The sequence below is a fragment of the Hyla sarda genome, chromosome 9 (assembly GCF_029499605.1).
Source record: "Hyla sarda isolate aHylSar1 chromosome 9, aHylSar1.hap1, whole genome shotgun sequence".
Taxonomy (NCBI): domain Eukaryota; kingdom Metazoa; phylum Chordata; class Amphibia; order Anura; family Hylidae; genus Hyla; species Hyla sarda.
Window position 1 is genome coordinate 1,068,687 of NC_079197.1, and position 18,135 is coordinate 1,086,821.

An 18,135-nucleotide genomic window follows, 5' to 3' on the forward strand; every position below is an offset into this window, starting at 1 on the left:
CAGGTCAATGCCACACAGAGTTCTAGAGCAGACACATCTCTAGAACAACTGTTAAGAGGAGACTGTGTGAGGCCTTCATGGTAGAATATTTGCTAGGAAACCACTGCTAAGGACAGGCAACAAGCAGAAGACACTTGTTTGGGCTAAAGGATACAAGGAATGAACATTAGACCAGTGGAAATCTGTGCTTTGGTCTGAAGAGTCCAAATTTGAGATCTTTGGTTCCAACCACCTTGTTTTTGTGCGACGCAGAAAAGGTGAACCGATGGACTCTACATGCCTGGTTCCCACGGTGAAGCATGGAGGAGGAGGTGTGATGGTGTGGGGGTGCTTTGCTGATGACACTGTTGGGGATTAATTCAAAATTGAAGGCATACTGAACCAGCATGGCTACCACAGCATCTTGTAGCGGTATGCTTTTCCATCCGGTTTGCGTTTAGTTGGACCATCATTTATTTTTCAACAGGACAATGACCCCAAACACACCTCCAGGCTGTGTAAGGGCTATTTGACCAAGAAAGAGAGTGATGGAGTGCTGCCCCAGATTATCTGGCATCCACAGTCACCAGACCTGAACCCAATGAAGGCAAAAGGGCCAACAAGTGCTAAGCATCTCTGGGAACTCCTTCAAGACTGTTGGAGACCATTTCAGGTAACTACAGCTCATCAAGAGAATGCCAAGAGTGTGCAAAGCAGGAATCAAAGCAAAAGAATATGACATATTTTCAGTTTCACACTTTTTTGTTATGTCTATAATTCCACATGTGTTAATTCATAGATGGAATTCACAGAAGGGGTATAACAACTTTAAACTTAACATTTATTGTGCTATTTAAAAGACAAGACCCCACTGACAACAAAACAACAGAAAGAGATAGTCACAACGGACCCAGAGACCATAGAGTGTGAACAGCAGTCTGAGTCAGTCACAGAGGCCAAGGTAAATAATGGTCAGGGAGTGACAGGGGATGAAGACTGTAAGACCAGGGTGGGTAGGGCTGTGGCCCTAGTATACCCTAACGGGGAGATGTCGTGCCACTAACCCTGCTCGCTCAGGGAACTGTCGGGGCACTCGTCCTTGAAAGGACGACCCCTGCCCCGGTCTACCCCTTTGTCAAACCCTGCACTATATGGATAATCAGCCCGCCCGCCCAACGCGTTTTCCCCAAGTCATTGGGTTTGTCAGGGGCTACAAAGCAAAGATAACCAATATCACAAATATAATCAACAGCTTGATAACACAGAGTGCAAAACAAAAGCCAAGGCCAAAAAGGTGCACCAGTTACAATGAAGTGCACCATATAGAATTAATCAATAATGCACACCGCAACAACATCCCATAAGCATAAGCACCCCTCAATAGTAAGTTACAGTGCAGGGAATGTGCTGATGACCCAGAGCAGAGCTCTGCTCCTGGGTACTGACTCACGTGACCCACAGTGGCGGTCTGCGAGATGTTGGCATCTGTTGTGGCAGAGTGCACAGCTATGGCCTCTGTTTTCCGCTAATTGCCCTCTTATAGCACTTACCTAATCAGACGCTGCTACGCTCGATTCGCGCGCCGCTTCCGGATGCCGACATCACACTAGTGAGTCTGCATCACGTCATTACTACAGAGCGAAGCGTCTGCCGTTGCCTGGCGACGCCACAGTGCTGTGCGCAGGCGCCGTCCGCAACTTGTAAACAGGATGAGTATTTAGTGGCTGGATCTGGGACAAAAACGGTAAGTATAAACAGAAAGGTAGTGCGATCCTACTAATTTCTGCAGTAATCATTAATCTATTTCTGATTCTGTAACTTATCAGTTGTTGGAGACCTATTGCTATGTCACCAATTAGTAGGATCGCACTACCTTTCTGTTTATACTTACCGTTTTTGTCCCAGATCCAGCCACTAAATACTCATCCTGTCTATGTTTACAAGTTGCGGACGGCGCCTGTGGCGTCGCCAGACAACGGCAGATGCTCCGCTCTGTAGTAATGATGTGCCCCCGGAAGTGATGCAGGCTCACTAGTGTGATGTCGGCATCCGGAAGCGGCGCGCGAATCGAGCGTAGCAGCGTCTGATTAGGTAAGTGCTATAAGAGGGCTCCTGTTTCGCTGATCAAATTAGCGGAAAACAGACGCCATAGCTGTGCACTGCCACTACAGATGCCAGCATCTCGCAGACCGCCACTGTGGGTCACGTGAGTCAGTACCCAGGAGCAGGGCTCTGCTCTGGGTCATCAGCACATCGCTATTCCCTGCACTGTAACTTACTATTGAGGGGTGCTTATGCTTATGGGATGTTGTTGCGGTGTGCATTATTGATTAATTCTATATGGTGCACTTCATTGTAACTGGTGCACCTTTTTGGCCTTGGCTTTTGTTTTGCACTCTGTGTTATCAAGCTGTTGATTATATTTGTGATATTGGTTGTCTTTGCTTTGTAGCCCCTGACAAACCCAATGACTTGGGGGAAACGTGTTGGGCGGGCGGGCTGATTATCCATATAGTGCAGGGTTTGACAAAGGGGTAGACCGGGGCAGGGGTCGTCCTTTCAAGGACGAGTGCCCCGACAGTTCCCTGAGCGAGCAGGGTTAGTGGCACGACATCTCCCCGTTATGGTATACTAGGGCCACAGCCCTACCCACCCTGGTCTTACAGTCTTCATCCCCTGTCACTCCCTGACCATTATTTACTTTGGCCTCTGTGACTGACTCAGACTGCTGTTCACACTCTATGGTCTCTGGGTCCGTTGTGACTATCTCTTTCTGTTGTTTTGTTGTCAGTGGGGTCTTGTCTTTTAAATAGCACAATAAATGTTAAGTTTTAAGTTGTTATACCCCTTCTGTGAATTCCATTTCTGACACTGGGTATTTACTACAGAATTCTGTGATTTGTGTTAATTCATAGTTTTGATGCCTTCAGTGTAAATCTACAATTTTCATAGTCATGAAAATAGAGAAAACTCTTTGAATGAGAAGGTGTGTCCAAACTGTTGGTCTGTACTGTATATACAGTATGAGTGAGCCTATAGATCCATCTAGATGAATATATATATAGTATGGAGGAGCCCATAGATCCATCTAGATGACTATAAATAGTATGGAGGAGCCTATAGATCCATCTAGATGACTATACAGTATATAGTATGGAGGAGCCTATAGATCCATCTAGATGACTATATATACAGTATGGAGAAGCCTATAGATCCAGCTAGATGACTATATATATATATATATATATATATATATATATATATATACATATATACACACAGTATGGAGAAGCCTATAGATGCATCAAGATGACTATATATAGCATGGAGGAGCCTATAGATCCATCTAGATGACTATATATACAGTATGGAGGAGCCTATAGATCCATCTAGATGACTATATATACAGTATGGAAAAGCATATAGATCCATCTAAATTACTATATACAGTATGAAGAAGCCTATAGATCCATCTAGATGACTATATACAGTATGGAGGGGCCTATAGATCCATCTAGATGACTATATATAGTATGGAGGAGCCTATATATCCATCTAGATGACTATATATACAGTATGGAGGAGCCTATAGATCCATCTAGATGACTATATATATAATATGGAGGAGCCTATAGATCCATCTAGATGACTATATATAGTATGTAGGAGCCTATAGATCCATCTAGATGACTATATATAGTATGGAGGAGCCCATAGATCCATCTAGATGACTATATATAGTATGGATGAGCCTATAGATCCATCTAGATGACTATATATAGTATGTAGGAGCCTATGGATCCATCTAGATGACTATATATAGTATGTAGGAGCCTATTGATCCATCTAGATGACTATATATATATATATAGTATGGAGGAGGCTATAGATCCATCTAGATGACTATATATAATATGGATGAGCCTATAGATCCATCTAGATGACTATATATAGTATGTAGGAGCCTATAGATCCATCTAGATTACTATATATAGTATGGAGGAGCCTATAGATCCATCTAGATGACTATATATATATATATATATATATATATATAATATGGAGGAGCCCATAGATCCATCTAGATGACTATATAGTATGTAGGAGCCTATAGATCCATCTAGATGACTATATATAGTATGGAGAAGCCTATAGATCCATCTAGATGGCTATATATAGTATGGAGTAGCCCATAGATCCATCTAGATGACTACATATACAGTATGGAGGAGCCTAGAGATCCATTTGGATTGCTATGTATACAGTATCGAGGAGCCTATAAATCCATCTAGATGACTATATATATACAGTATGGAAAAGCCTATAGATCCATCAAAATTACTATATACAGTATGGAGGAGCCTATTGATCCCTCCAGCCCATAACATTATTTCTGCTGATCAGAAGGAACATTACTCCAGATTTTTTCAGCTAAGTGATAGCGAATACATCAAGAGCAGGAAGATCCAGATGGCGCCTCCCAGTGATAACAATAAGGAAATGGTTCAGGAGCCCGAGGCCACAATTTGTTTCCTAATATAAGCAACAAATAGAATTTATGTCCCTGTCCGCACTAATCCTGTTACACAGAACCCTGAGGAGGATAACAAGACGACACCATGTATTATTGTGATAGACTGAGAGCGAGGGGAGAGCCTCATGCTGTGTCCCAAGTCTCATCGTGTCACTATCCTGTGCCCCAAGTGTCAGCATGTCACTATCCTGTGCCCCAAGTCTCATCGTGTCACTATCTTGTGCCCCAAGTCTCATCGTGTCACTATCCTGTGCCCCAAGTCTCATTGTGTCACTATCCTGTGCCCCAAGTCTCATCGTGTCACTATCCTGTGCCCCAAGTCTCATCGTGTCACTATCCTGTGCCCCAAGTGTCAGCATGTCACTATCCTGTGCCCCAAGTCTCATTGTGTCACTATCCTGTGCCCCAAGTCTCATCGTGTCACTATCCTGTGCCCCAAGTGTCAGCATGTCACTATCCTGTGCCCCAAGTCTCATTGTGTTACTATCCTGTGCCCCAAGTCTCATCGTGTCACTATCCTGTGCCCCAAGTCTCATCGTGTCACTATCCTGTGCCCCAAGTGTCAGCATGTCACTATCCTGTGCCCCAAGTCTCATTGTGTCACTATCCTGTGCCCCAAGTCTCATCGTGTCACTATCCGGTGCCCCAAGTCTCATTGTGTCACTATCCTGTGCCCCAAGTCTTATTGTGTCACTATGCTGTGCCCCAAGTCTCATTGTGTCACTATCCGGTGCCCCAAGTCTCATCGTGTCACTATCCTGTGCCCCAAGTCTCATCGTGTCACTATCCGGTGCCCCAAGTGTCAGCATGTCACTATCCTGTGCCCCAAGTCTCATTGTGTCACTATCCTGTGCCCCAAATCTCATCGTGTCACTATCCGGTGCCCCAAGTCTCATTGTGTCACTATCCTGTGCCCCAAGTCTCATTGTGTCACTATCTGGTGCCCCAAGTCTCATCGTGTCACTATCCTGTGCCCCAAGTGTCAGCATGTCACTATCCTGTGCCCCAAGTCTCATCGTGTCACTATCCTGTGCCCCAAGTCTCATCGTGTCACTATCCGGTGCCCCAAGTCTCATTGTGTCACTATCCTGTGCCCCAAGTCTCATTGTGTCACTATGCTGTGCCCCAAGTCTCATTGTGTCACTATCCTGTTCCCCAAGTCTCATCGTGTCACTATCCTGTGCCCCAAGTCTCATCGTGTCACTATCCTGTTCACCAAGTCTCATCGTGTCACTATCCTGATCCCCAAGTCTCATCGTGTCACTATCTTGTGCCCCAAATCTCATCGTGTCACTATCCTGTTCCCCAAGTCTCATCGTGTCACTATCCTTTGCCCCAAGTCTCGTCGTGTCACTATCCTCTGCCCCAAGTCTCATTGTGTCACTATCTTGTGCCCCAAGTTTCATCGTGTCACTTTCCTGTGCCCCAAGTCTCAGTGTCACTATTCGGTGCCCCAATCTCATTGTGTCACTATCCTGTGCCCCAAGTCTCATTGTGTCACTCTCCTCTGCCCCAAGTGTTAGCATGTCACTATCCTGTGCCCCAAGTCTCATCGTGTCACTATACTGTGCCCCAAGTCTCATCGTGTCACTATCTGGTGCCCCAAGTCTCATTGTGTCACTATCCTGTGCCCAAGAGTCAGCGTGTCACTATCCTGTGCCCCAAGAGTCAGCGTGTCACTATCCTGTGCCCCAAGTCTCACCGTGTCACTGTCCTGTGCCCCAAGTCTCATTGTGTCACTATCCTGTGCCCCAAGTGTCAGCGTGTCTATATTCTGTACCCCAAGTCTCATCGTGTCACTATCCTGTGCCCCAAGAGTCAGCGTGTCACTATCCTGTGCCCCAAGTGTCAGCATGTCTATATCCTGTACCCCAAGTCTTATCGTGTCACTGTCCCCTGACCCAAGTCTCATCGTGTCACTATCCTGTGCCCCAAGTGTCAGCATGTCACTATCCTGTACCCCAAGTGTTATTATCCTGTACCCCGAGTGTTATCATCATGTACCTCAAGTGTTATCATCCTGTACCCCAAGTGTCATCATCCTTTACCCCAAGTGTTATTATCCTGTACTCCAAGTGTCATCATCCTGTACCCAAAGTGTCATCATCCTGTACCCCAAGTGTTATCATACTGTACCCCAAGTGTTATTATCCTGTACCCCAAGTGGTATCATCCTGTACCCCAAGTGTTATCATCCTGTACCCCAAGTGTTATCATCATCATGTACCCCGAGTGTTATCATCCTGTACCCCAAGTGTTATCATCCTGTACTCCAAGTATTATCATCCTGTACCCCAAGTGTTATCATCCTGTACCCCGAGTGTTATCATCCTGTACCCCAAGTGTTATCATCCTGTACCCCAAGTGTGATCATCCTGTACCCCAAGTGTCATCATCCTGTACCCAAAGTGTCATCATCCTGTACCCCAAGTGTTATCATACTGTACCCCAAGTGTTATTATCCTGTACCCCAAGTGGTATCATCCTGTACCCCAAGTGTTATCATCCTGTACCCCAAGTGTTATCATCCTGTACCCCAAGTGTTATCATCATCCTGTACCCCGAGTGTTATCATCCTGTACCCCAAGTGTTATCATCCTGTACTCCAAGTATTATCATCCTGTACCCCAAGTGTTATCATCCTGTACCCCGAGTGTTATCATCCTGTACCCCAAGTGTTATCATCCTGTACCCCAAGTGTCATCATCCTGTACCCAAAGTGTCATCATCCTGTACCCCAAGTGTTATCATACTGTACCCCAAGTGTTATTATTCTGTACCCCAAGTGGTATCATCCTGTACCCCAAGTGTTATCATCCTGTACCCCAAGTGTTATCATCCTGTACCCCAAGTGTTATCATCCTGTACCCCGAGTGTTATCATCCTGTACCCCAAGTGTTATCATCATCCTGTACCCCGAGTGTTATCATCCTGTACCCCAAGTGTTATCATCCTGTACTCCAAGTATTATCATCCTGTACTCCAAGTGTTATCATCCTGTACCCCAAGTGCTATCATCCTGTACCCCAAGTGTTATCATCCTGTACTCCTAGTCTCATCATCCTGTACCCCAAGTCTCATCATCCTGTACCCCAAGTGTTATCATCTTGTACTCCAAGTGTTATTATCCTGTACCCCAAGTGTCAATGTATCAGTATTTTGTACCCCGTATTTCATTGTCCTTGTCTGACAGATGGGTGTTGTGTCCCTTTTTTCCAATGCAGGCTGCAGGGTTCCTTCTATGTTTCTCACATTTGTAGCTTCTTAGAGATCAGTAAAATGTGAGAAAAAGTTAAATGATTGATGTGAATCGTGTGTTCTGTGCCATTGCGGTGACACTCAGAGATAGTGATGACCTCCAGACACTGCAGTCTGAGCAGATATTAGGTGCCATCATCTGCACAGTTAAACGCTAATATATATATACGGTAGATTATATAAATGTGACGTATATGTGATGTATATTTACCTTATCCTCATATATTTTTCCCCCAGAGTCGCCTTCCGGGCATCAAGGTGAAATATCTTTTCTTGGCATGGCTTGGTATCTTCGTGGGCAGCTGGGTGGTTTACATCCATTATTCCTCGTACTCAGAACTGTGCAGAGGGCACGTCTGCCGCATGATCATTGTAAGTACCAGTCTTCGTATTCCTGCTCTCAGCTATGCTGTTGGGTGTTTTTGTCATCCTCTTCTGTATAGTCCATAATAAAGGGGAACTCTTAAGGAAAAAAATGTTTTCAAATCAACTTGTGCAAGAAAGTTCTATAGATTTTTAAATTACTTCTAATTATTATGCAAATGATATTTTTTCTCATTTATCTAAATAATTCATGTACATAACAGTCAGCATAATTCTCATGTTATCAACTATTAAAGGGGTACTCCGTTTTGAATAAACTGTTCGGAATGCTGGAGCCGGTGCTGGGAGCTCATGACATCATAGCCCCGCCCCCTCATGATGTCACGCCCCACCCCCTCAATGCAAGTCTGTGGGAGGGGGCATGACAGCCGTCATGCCCCCTCCCATAGACTTGCATTGAGGGGGCGGGACGTGACGTCACGAGGGGCCGGGACTATGACGTCACAAGCACTCAGCTCCAGCTCCAGTGTTTGGAACAGTTTCTTTAAGAGAACAATTCACATTTTATTGAACAAACCTCCTAAAATGATAACAGGATGTTTTTTTAAACATAAAAAACTTACAATGCACTGATCCAAATTATTACGCACAGTGGCCCTGATTTACTAAGAACAGAGTGTAGGTTTCTCTGTGGGTTTTAATTCCCTACAATTTTTTCCCCACGGTATTTACTAAGGTTTCCACAGAAAATGTGCTGGATTTGAGCCGAGGAAAACCTGACAGATCAGCGCAGGTGTAAAAAAAAAAAAATTGTTTGTAAATACCTTAGTAAATACCGTGGGAAAAAAATTGTAGGGAATATGTTGTGTTTTTGTGAAAATGTCGGGAACGTGCCCCTTTTCTGTGACCTCGCCCCTTTTTTCTGACGACTTTGCCCCTTTTTTTAAGGTTTACTCAGTAAAATGGAGAGTTAGGCCGGGTTCACACCACGTTTTTCAAATACGGTTACCGTATACGGTTTTACGCTAAAAAAACGTATGGCAAAAACCGTATGCAACCGTATACAACCGTATGACTCCAAATTAAAACGTATACGGTTTTTCCCCGTACGGTTCTATCCGTTTGCATCAGTTTTTGCATCAGTTTGCATCAGTTCGACAGTGTTTTTGCCTACGGTTGAAAAATCAGCAAAACCGTATCCGAGGCAAAAAGGATGCAACCGCACACAACATTTGGAATACGGTTTACAATGTATTCTCTATGCATACGGTTTCGGATACGGTCGGATACGTTTTTTTGCGGAAAACCGTATACGGTTACCGTATTTGAAAAACGTGGTGTGAACCCAGCCTTAGTCAGGTTTTTCTCAATTCTGCCACAAATTCTGGCGCACAACCAAACAAAACATTTCGGGTTTGCAATAGTAAATGAGGGCACAGTAAGTTTCAAAACACTTTATAGGTTGTAAAGAACTGAAAATTGTCATTTGTTGTGTTTGCAGCATTTACTGAAATCAAAAGCTAAGTTATGATTTTTTCCAGAAGTCCGACAAAATCCAACCTATATAAGTAGGGGATCATTGTAATCGTATGGACCTACAGAATAAAGATAAGGTGTCATTTATACTGAAAAATTTACCACGTAGAAACAGAAGCCCCAAAAGTTACAAAACGGCGATTTTTTTTTTTTATTTTGTCTCACAATGATTTTTTTCTACGTTTCACCGTAGATTTTTGGGCAAAATGACTGACGTCATTACAAAGTAGAATTGGTGGCGCAAAAAATAAGTAATCATATGGATTTTTAGGTGCAAAATTGAGTTAGGATTTTTTAAAGGCAAGGAGCAAAAAACAAAAGTGCAAAAACGGAAACCCCCCCGGTCCTTAAGGGGTTAAACATTTTAGCATGTCACGTTACATATTTGATAGCAGCTTCACACGTCTTACGTCCATTGAACTTGTGAGTTTTTGGACATGTTCTGCTTGAATTTGTTTGCAAGATGTCAGAATAGCCTCCCAGAGCTGCTGTTTGGATGTAAACTGCCTCCCACCCTCATAGATCTTTTGGATGCTCCAAAGGTTCTCAATAGGATTGAGGGGAGGATGGAGGCCACACCATGACTTTCTCTCCTTTTATCCCCATAGCAGCCATTGATGCAGAGTTATTCTTTGCAGCATGAGATGGTGCATTATCATGCATGAAGATGATTTTACTACGGAAAGCATAGTTCTTCCTTCTGTACCAGGGAAGAAAGTGGTCAGTCAGAAAGTCCACATACTTTGCAGAGGTCATCTTTACACCTTCGAGGACCCTAAAGGGGCCGACCAGCTCTCTTCCCATTATTCTGGCCCAAAACATGACTCCACCACTACCTGGCTGACGTCGCAGCCTTGTTGAAATGGGGTGGCCGTCCACCAACCACCCAATACTCCATCCATCTGGACCCTCCAGAGTTGTATGGCACTCATCAGTGGACAGGACTGTTTGAAAATTAGTCTTCATGTATTTTTCTGCCCAATGCAGCCATTTCTACTTGTGAGCATTGGTTAGTGGTGGCCGAATAGAAGGTTTATGCACAGTTGCAAGACTCTGGAGGACTCTACACCTTGATGTCCCTGGGACTACAGAGGCACCAGCAGCTTCATATATCTGTTTGCTGCTATGTAATGGTATTTTAGCAGCTGTTCTCTTAATCCGATGCATGGATCTAGCAGAAATCTTCCTCAATGTCCCTTTATCTGCACAAACCCGTCTGTGCTCTGAATCAGCCACAAATCTCTTAATAGTGCGATGATTACGCTTATGTTTTCGTGAAATATCTAATGTTTTCATACCTGGTCCAAGGCATCAAACTACCGTATTTCACTCTTTTTGGCAGCAGAGAAATCATTTTTCTTCCCCATATTGCTTGAAAATGGTGTCTGCTGAATAATGTGGAACACCCACCTTTTGTAGTTGTTCCTTAAGTTGGGCTCACCTGGCAATCTAATTATCACAGGTGTCCGAGATTGTTTTCAGTGATCAAAAGAGCCTGAGACACAATGTATCCATGAGTTACACTGAAAAACGAAATATTTCATCTTTGTGACACTTAAATAGAATTTGCATAATAATTTGGAACGGGGTGTATTTAAAAATATCAATCCGTTCAGTGCTTATCAGCTGCTGTATACTCCACAGGAAGTTGTGTAGTTCTTTCCAGTCTGACCACAGTACTCTCTGCTGACACCTATGTTTGTCTCAGGAACTGTCCAGGGCAGGAGAGGTTTGCTATGAGGATTTTCTCCTGCTCTGCACAGTTCCTGACAGGGACAGAGGTGGCAGCAGAGAGCACTTTGTCTGACCATAAAGAATACCTGATTATCATGTGATGGACACATCAGCTTTGGGGGGTCCGATATGACCTCATTGATTATCATTATCTGACATGTGAGACTCATGTTGCTGTATTAGTTCTATTCCGAGAATTCACTGTCGTATTTTTTTATTCATAACCTAAAATATATATATATGCCTAAACTTCTGCATTGTATAAAGTGTGTACATTTTTTATATATTTTTTCCATGCCTTGTGTATGCGCATACATTTTATGCCCCAACTCCTTTCTTGCACACAAACATTTAGCACAGAGCGTGCGCCTAGTTTGGGTATTAACCTCTGCGCCAGGGCCGCAGTGATGAATCCCCCTAAGCCTTTTGCCTCAGGTCCTGGGAGATTGTGAACATCATAGGACGACTTCATTTATTTGTTCTAGTTTTCACACTATTGAGTGTCCGGATTATTCGCCAATGTGTGATCTCCGGCCTTATCAAGAGGTTCCGGGAGCTTCTGAATTAAACCGCTTCTTATATGAATAGATTTGAGAAGAAAATCACTTCTCCGAGTCCTCGCCATCTAATCTGTGGTGAGAACCTTCTCTACTGCCTCCCCGGTCACTGGGATTAAGGACATCGGGGAAAGTTCTAAAGGCAAAAAAATCACAAAGTTTTCTAAATAACAGGACACAGATAATGGGGCAAAGACCGCGACAAACGTGTGTGATACATTGTAGCATCTTATTACAGCATGTAATCATAAGAGAATGGAGGAGCCGTACAAATCACTCCTCAATACTCATATAGCCAAGACTTCATGTCACCGCTGATCTCTAGTGAATGGATAGGCTGTATTCTCAGTGATGTCACCGCTGATCTCTAGTGAATGGATAGGCTGTATTCTCAGTGATGTCACCGCTGATCTCTAGTGATGGATAGGCTGTATTCTCAGTGATGTCACCGCTGATCTCTAGTGATGGATAGGATGTATTCTCAGTGATGTCACCGCTGATCTCTAGTGAATGGATAGGATGTATTCTCAGTGATGTCACCGCTGATCTCTAGTGATGGATAGGCTGTATTCTCAGGGATGTCACCGCTGATCTCTAGTGATGGATAGGCTGTATTCTCAGTGATGTCACCGCTGATCTCTAGTGATGTCACCGCTGATCTCTAGTGATGGATAGGCTGTATTCTCAGTGATGTCACCGCTGATCTCTAGTGAATGGATAGGATGTATTCTCAGTGATGTCACCGCTGATCTCTAGTGATGGATAGGCTGTATTCTCAGGAATGTCACCGCTGATCTCTAGTGATGGATAGGCTGTATTCTCAGTGATGTCACCGCTGATCTCTAGTGATGGATAGGCTGTATTCTCAGTGATGTCACCGCTGATCTCTAGTGATGGATAGGCTGTATTCTCAGTGATGTCACCGCTGATCTCTAGTGATGGATAGACTGTATTCTCAGTGATGTCACCGCTGATCTCTAGTGATGGATAGGCTGTATTCTCAGTGATGTCACTGCTGATCTCTAGTGAATGGATAGGCTGTATTCTCAGTGATGTCACCGCTGATCTCTAGTGATGGATAGGCTGTATTCTCAGTGATGTCACCGCTGATCTCTAGTGATGGATAGGATGTATTCTCAGTGATGTCACCGCTGATCTCTAGTGAATGGATAGGATGTATTCTCAGTGATGTCACCGCTGATCTCTAGTGATGGATAGGCTGTATTCTCAGGGATGTCACCGCTGATCTCTAGTGATGGATAGGCTGTATTCTCAGTGATGTCACCGCTGATCTCTAGTGATGTCACCGCTGATCTCTAGTGATGGATAGGCTGTATTCTCAGTGATGTCACCGCTGATCTCTAGTGAATGGATAGGATGTATTCTCAGTGATGTCACCGCTGATCTCTAGTGATGGATAGGCTATATTCTCAGGGATGTCACCGCTGATCTCTAGTGATGGATAGGCTGTATTCTCAGTGATGTCACCGCTGATCTCTAGTGATGGATAGGCTGTATTCTCAGTGATATCACCGCTGATCTCTAGTGATGGATAGGCTGTATTCTCAGTGATGTCACCGCTGATCTCTAGTGATGGATAGACTGTATTCTCAGTGATGTCACCGCTGATCTCTAGTGATGGATAGGCTGTATTCTCAGTGATGTCACTGCTGATCTCTAGTGAATGGATAGGCTGTATTCTCAGTGATGTCACCGCTGATCTCTAGTGATGGATAGGCTGTATTCTCAGTAATGTCACCGCTGATCTCTAGTGATGGGTAGGCTGTATTCTCAGTGATGTCACCGCTGATCTCTAGTGATGGATTGGCTGTATTCTCAGTGATGTCACCGCTGATCTCTAGTAATGGATAGGCTGTATTGTCAGTGATGTCACCGCTGATTTCTAGTGATGGATAGGCTGTATTCTCAGTGATGTCACCACTGATCTCTAGTGAATGCATAGGATGTATTCTCAGTGATGTCACCGCTGATCTCTAGTGAATGGATAGGCTGTATTCTCAGTGATGTCACCGCTGATCTCTAGTGATGGATAGGCTGTATTCTCAGTGATGTCACCGCTAATCTCTAGTGATGGATAGGCTGTATTCTCAGTGATGTCACCGCTGATCTCTAGTGATGGATAGGCTGTATTCTCAGTGATATCACCGCTGATCTCTAGTGATGGATAGGCTGTATTCTCAGTGATGTCACCGCTGATCTCTAGTGAATGGATAGGCTGTATTCTCAGTGATGTCACCGCTGATCTCTAGTGATGGATAGGCTGTATTCTCAGTGATGTCACTGCTGATCTCTAGTGTATGGATAGGCTGTATTCTCAGTGATGTCACCGCTGATCTCTAGTGATGGATAGGCTGTATTCTCAGTGATGTCACCGCTGATCTCTAGTGATGGATAGGCTGTATTCTCAGTGATGTCACCGCTGATCTCTAGTAATGGATAGGCTGTATTCTCAGTGATGGCATCGCTGATCTCTAGTGATGGATAGGCTGTATTCTCAGTGATGTCACCGCTGATCTCTAGTGATGGATAGGCTGTATTCTCAGAGATGTCACCGCTGATCTCTAGTGAATGAATAGGCTGTATTCTCAATTACGTCACTGCTGATCTCTAGTGAATGGATAGGCTGTATTCTCAGTGATGTCACCGCTGATCTCTAGTGATGGATAGGCTGTATTCTCAGTGATGTCACCGCTGATCTCTAGTGATGGATAGGATGTATTCTCAGTGATGTCACCGCTGATCTCTAGTGATGGATAGGCTGTATTCTCAGTGATGTCACCGCTGATCTCTAGTGATGCATAGGCTGTATTCTCAGTGATGTCACCTATGGTTGGAGGGTGGTGATGGTCGGAGGGTGGTGGTCAGAGGGTGGTGATGGTCAGAGGGTGGTGATGGTCAGAGGGTGGTGATGGTCGGAGGGTGGTGATGGTTCGAGGATGATGATGGTCAGAGGGTGGTGGTCAGAGGGTGGTGAGGGTCAGAGGGTGGTGGTCAGAGGGTGGTGATGGTCGGAAGGTGGTGAGGGGCGGAGGGTGCTAATGGTTGGAGGGTGGTGATGGTGGAGGGTGGTGATGGTCGGAGGCTGGTGTTGATCAGAGGGTGGTGATGGTCGGAGGGTGGTGATGGTCGAAGGGTGGTGATGGTCGGAGGGTGGAGATGGTCGGAGGGTGGAGATGGTCGGAGGGTGGAGATGGTCAGAGGGTGGTGAGGGGCGGAGGGTGGTGATGGCTGGAGGGTGGTGATGGCTGGAGGGTGGTGATGGTCGGAGGGTGGTGATGGTTGGAGGGTGGTGATGGTCGGAGGGTGGTGATGGTCGGAGGGTGGAGATGGTCAGAGGGTGGTGAGGGGCGGAGGGTGGTGATGGCTGGAGGGTGGTGATGGTTGGAGGGTGGTGATGGTCGGAGGGTGGTGATGGTTGGAGCGTTGGGATGCCGAGAGGGTTGCGATATTTGGAGGGTTGCTTTGCTTTGAGGTTTGCATTGCATCAAGGATTGCATTGCTCTGAGATTTACGTTGCTCCTGTTTCTTCATTGGGTTTTGTTTCCATTAATCATCCAGGAGATGACGCCTGCACGTTGTGGGAAATGCTTTGCTATCGTTCTTTGCTTTAGATATTTTTTTTATTCCCAGCCATTTCTTTGGCGCACTTTCCTGCTCGCCGTTTCCTGTTTTCTCGACTCAGGTCTTTTATTCACCCTCCTCCTCGGCGAGGCCAGGCAAATGTCATAACCCATTCATTACGCGGGTACATCAATAAAACATGGCCACGCTGCAATGGGTCCCATTATATAATGCAGGCGGCTTTGTACTTTTCTCCAGAGAGGCCAAGATAGCTACCGCTGGGAAACTATCAGGAGGATTTACTGCCGGCTGATGAAGGGTGCATCACATCTCCTGACAGTAACCCTGGAGCCCGAGGAATTGGCGCAAATACATCAGAAGTGATAGGAAACGTGCAGCATATGCACCACCATATTGTGTCATTCCGCCCTATACCTCTGATTTGTGCAAACTATGCATCTAACTAGAATATTCCTTGGCCTCTGAAGATACTGCGCTCAGTCATCACCGGTTACATCCAGAGCTGCGCTCATCGTGCACGGCAGAGGTGTGACTAGAGGAGATGTCAGAAGATTCCCAGCCGCAGACGGAGGCCATGTGCGAAAATCATGTGTTGCATAAAATGGCAGTGTAAGGCCATGTTCACACACCCGATTCTGCGAAGAATGTTTTCCAGGTGGACATTTTGCTCATTTGAATTATCCAGTGAGCGCAAGGACCGCTCGGAAATGCACCGTCTCATAGAAGGCAATGCATTCTGGCGGAACTGCAGCAAAATGTCTGTGTTCTTTAAACACTGAATTCAACAATGAGGCGAAATTCAGGCCCCACTAAGTTCAAAGGGATTTTGCCGCAATATTTTTTGCTGTTCTTTCATTAATGTTACTGAATAAATACAGAAATGCAAACTACACAGTAACGGAGCGTGCGATTTACAATTTGACCTTATTTTCTAGGACTTTAATCATTGTGAATCTGTAAGAGACGACATATTGGGGTTAAAAAAAACACCAAAAAATAAATAAATAAACAAGGAAAAGTAATGGCAATTTTTTTTCCAATTACTAAAGATGGAAGTAATATAGATCCGGAATACCAAAGTGTCCGTTGTGTGCAGTTTTGTGCGGATTATTGTGTGTGCTCTAAAGTAATATGGGTCAGGAATATCAAAGTGTCCGTTGTGTGCAGTTCTGTGCGGATTATAGTGTTTGCTCTAAAGTTATATGGATCCAGAATATCAAAGTGTCCGTTGTGTGCAGTTCTGTGCGGATTATAGTGTTTGCTCTAAAGTTATATGGATCCAGAATATCAAAGTGTCCGTTGTGTGCAGTTCTGTGCGGATTATAGTGTTTGCTCTAAAGTTATATGGATCTGGAATATCAAAGTGTCCGTTGTGTGCAGTTCTGTGCGAATTATAGTGTTTGCTCTAAAGTTATATGGATCCAGAATACCAAAGTGTCCGGTGTGCAGTTCTGTGCGGATTATAGTGTGTGCTCTATGTGGTAAAACCCAGTTCTTTATGTATCTGTCTACTGCAGTGTTTCCATAACCAGTGTGCCTGTGCTGTTTTCAAAACTCCCAGCATGCCCCAACAGAGGCAACATATGCTCTAAAGTAATATGGATCCGAAATACCAAAGTGTCCATTGTGTGCAGCTCTATGTTGATTATAGTGTGTGCTCTAAAGTTATATGAATCCTGAATACCAAAGTGTCCATTGTGTGCAGTTCTGTGCGGATTATAGTGTGTGCTCTAAAGTAATATGGATCCGAAATATCAAAGTGTCCGGTGTGTGCAGTTCTGTGCGGATTATAGTGTGTGCTCTAAAGTTATATGGATCCTGAATACCAAAGTGTCCATTGTGTGCAGTTCTGTGCGGATTATAGTGTGTGCTCTAAAGTAATATGGATCCAGAATATCAAAGTGTCCGGTGTGTGCAGTTCTGTGCGGATTATAGTGTGTGCTCTAAAGTAATATGGATCTGAAATATCAAAGTGTCTGGTGTGTGCAGTTCTGTGCGGATTATAGTGTGTGCTCTAAAGTAATATGGATCAGGAATATCAAAGTGTCCGGTGTGCAGTTCTGTGCGGATTATAGTGTGTGCTCTAAATTAATATGGATTAGGAATATCAAAGTATTCATTGTGTGCAGTTCTGTGCAGATTATAGTGTGTGCTCTAAAGTTATATGGCTCAGGAATATAAAAGTGTGTGGTGTATGCAGTTCTGTGCAGGTTATAGTGTGTGCTCTAAGATATTATGGATCCAAAATATGAACGTGTCCGTTGTGTGCAGTTCTGTGCGGATTATAGTGTGTGCTCTATGTGGTAAAACCCAGTTCTTCATGTATCTGTCTACTGCAGTGTTTCCATAACCAATGTGCCTGTACTGTTTTCAAAACTACAACTCCCAGCATGCCCGGACAGCCAACGGCTGTTCGGGCATTCTGGGAGTTGTAGCTTTGTAACAGCTGAAAAGGCTGTCCGGGCATGCTGGGAGTTGTAGTTTTGCAACATTTGGAGAGCCACAGGATGGGAAACACTGCTGTAGATGCTACAGGCTGTTAGGGTATGCTGGAAATTGTAGTCCATCAGCATCTGGAGAGCTGTAGACCATTAATTGTGGTGCAGAAGT

General features: G+C 44.6%; 1 protein-coding gene across 3 annotated transcripts in view; it reads left to right on the plus strand.

The window, feature by feature from the left end:
* The window catches only part of DIPK1B (divergent protein kinase domain 1B), a 139,852-nt gene that overhangs the window by 57,449 nt on the left and 64,268 nt on the right, over nucleotides 1-18,135 (plus strand). For all 3 annotated transcript variants that reach the window (XM_056539618.1, XM_056539617.1, XM_056539619.1), the window contains one exon: nucleotides 8,009-8,143. In XM_056539618.1, the coding sequence (XP_056395593.1) occupies nucleotides 8,009-8,143 (135 nt within the window). The remainder of the gene's footprint in view (nucleotides 1-8,008; nucleotides 8,144-18,135) is intronic.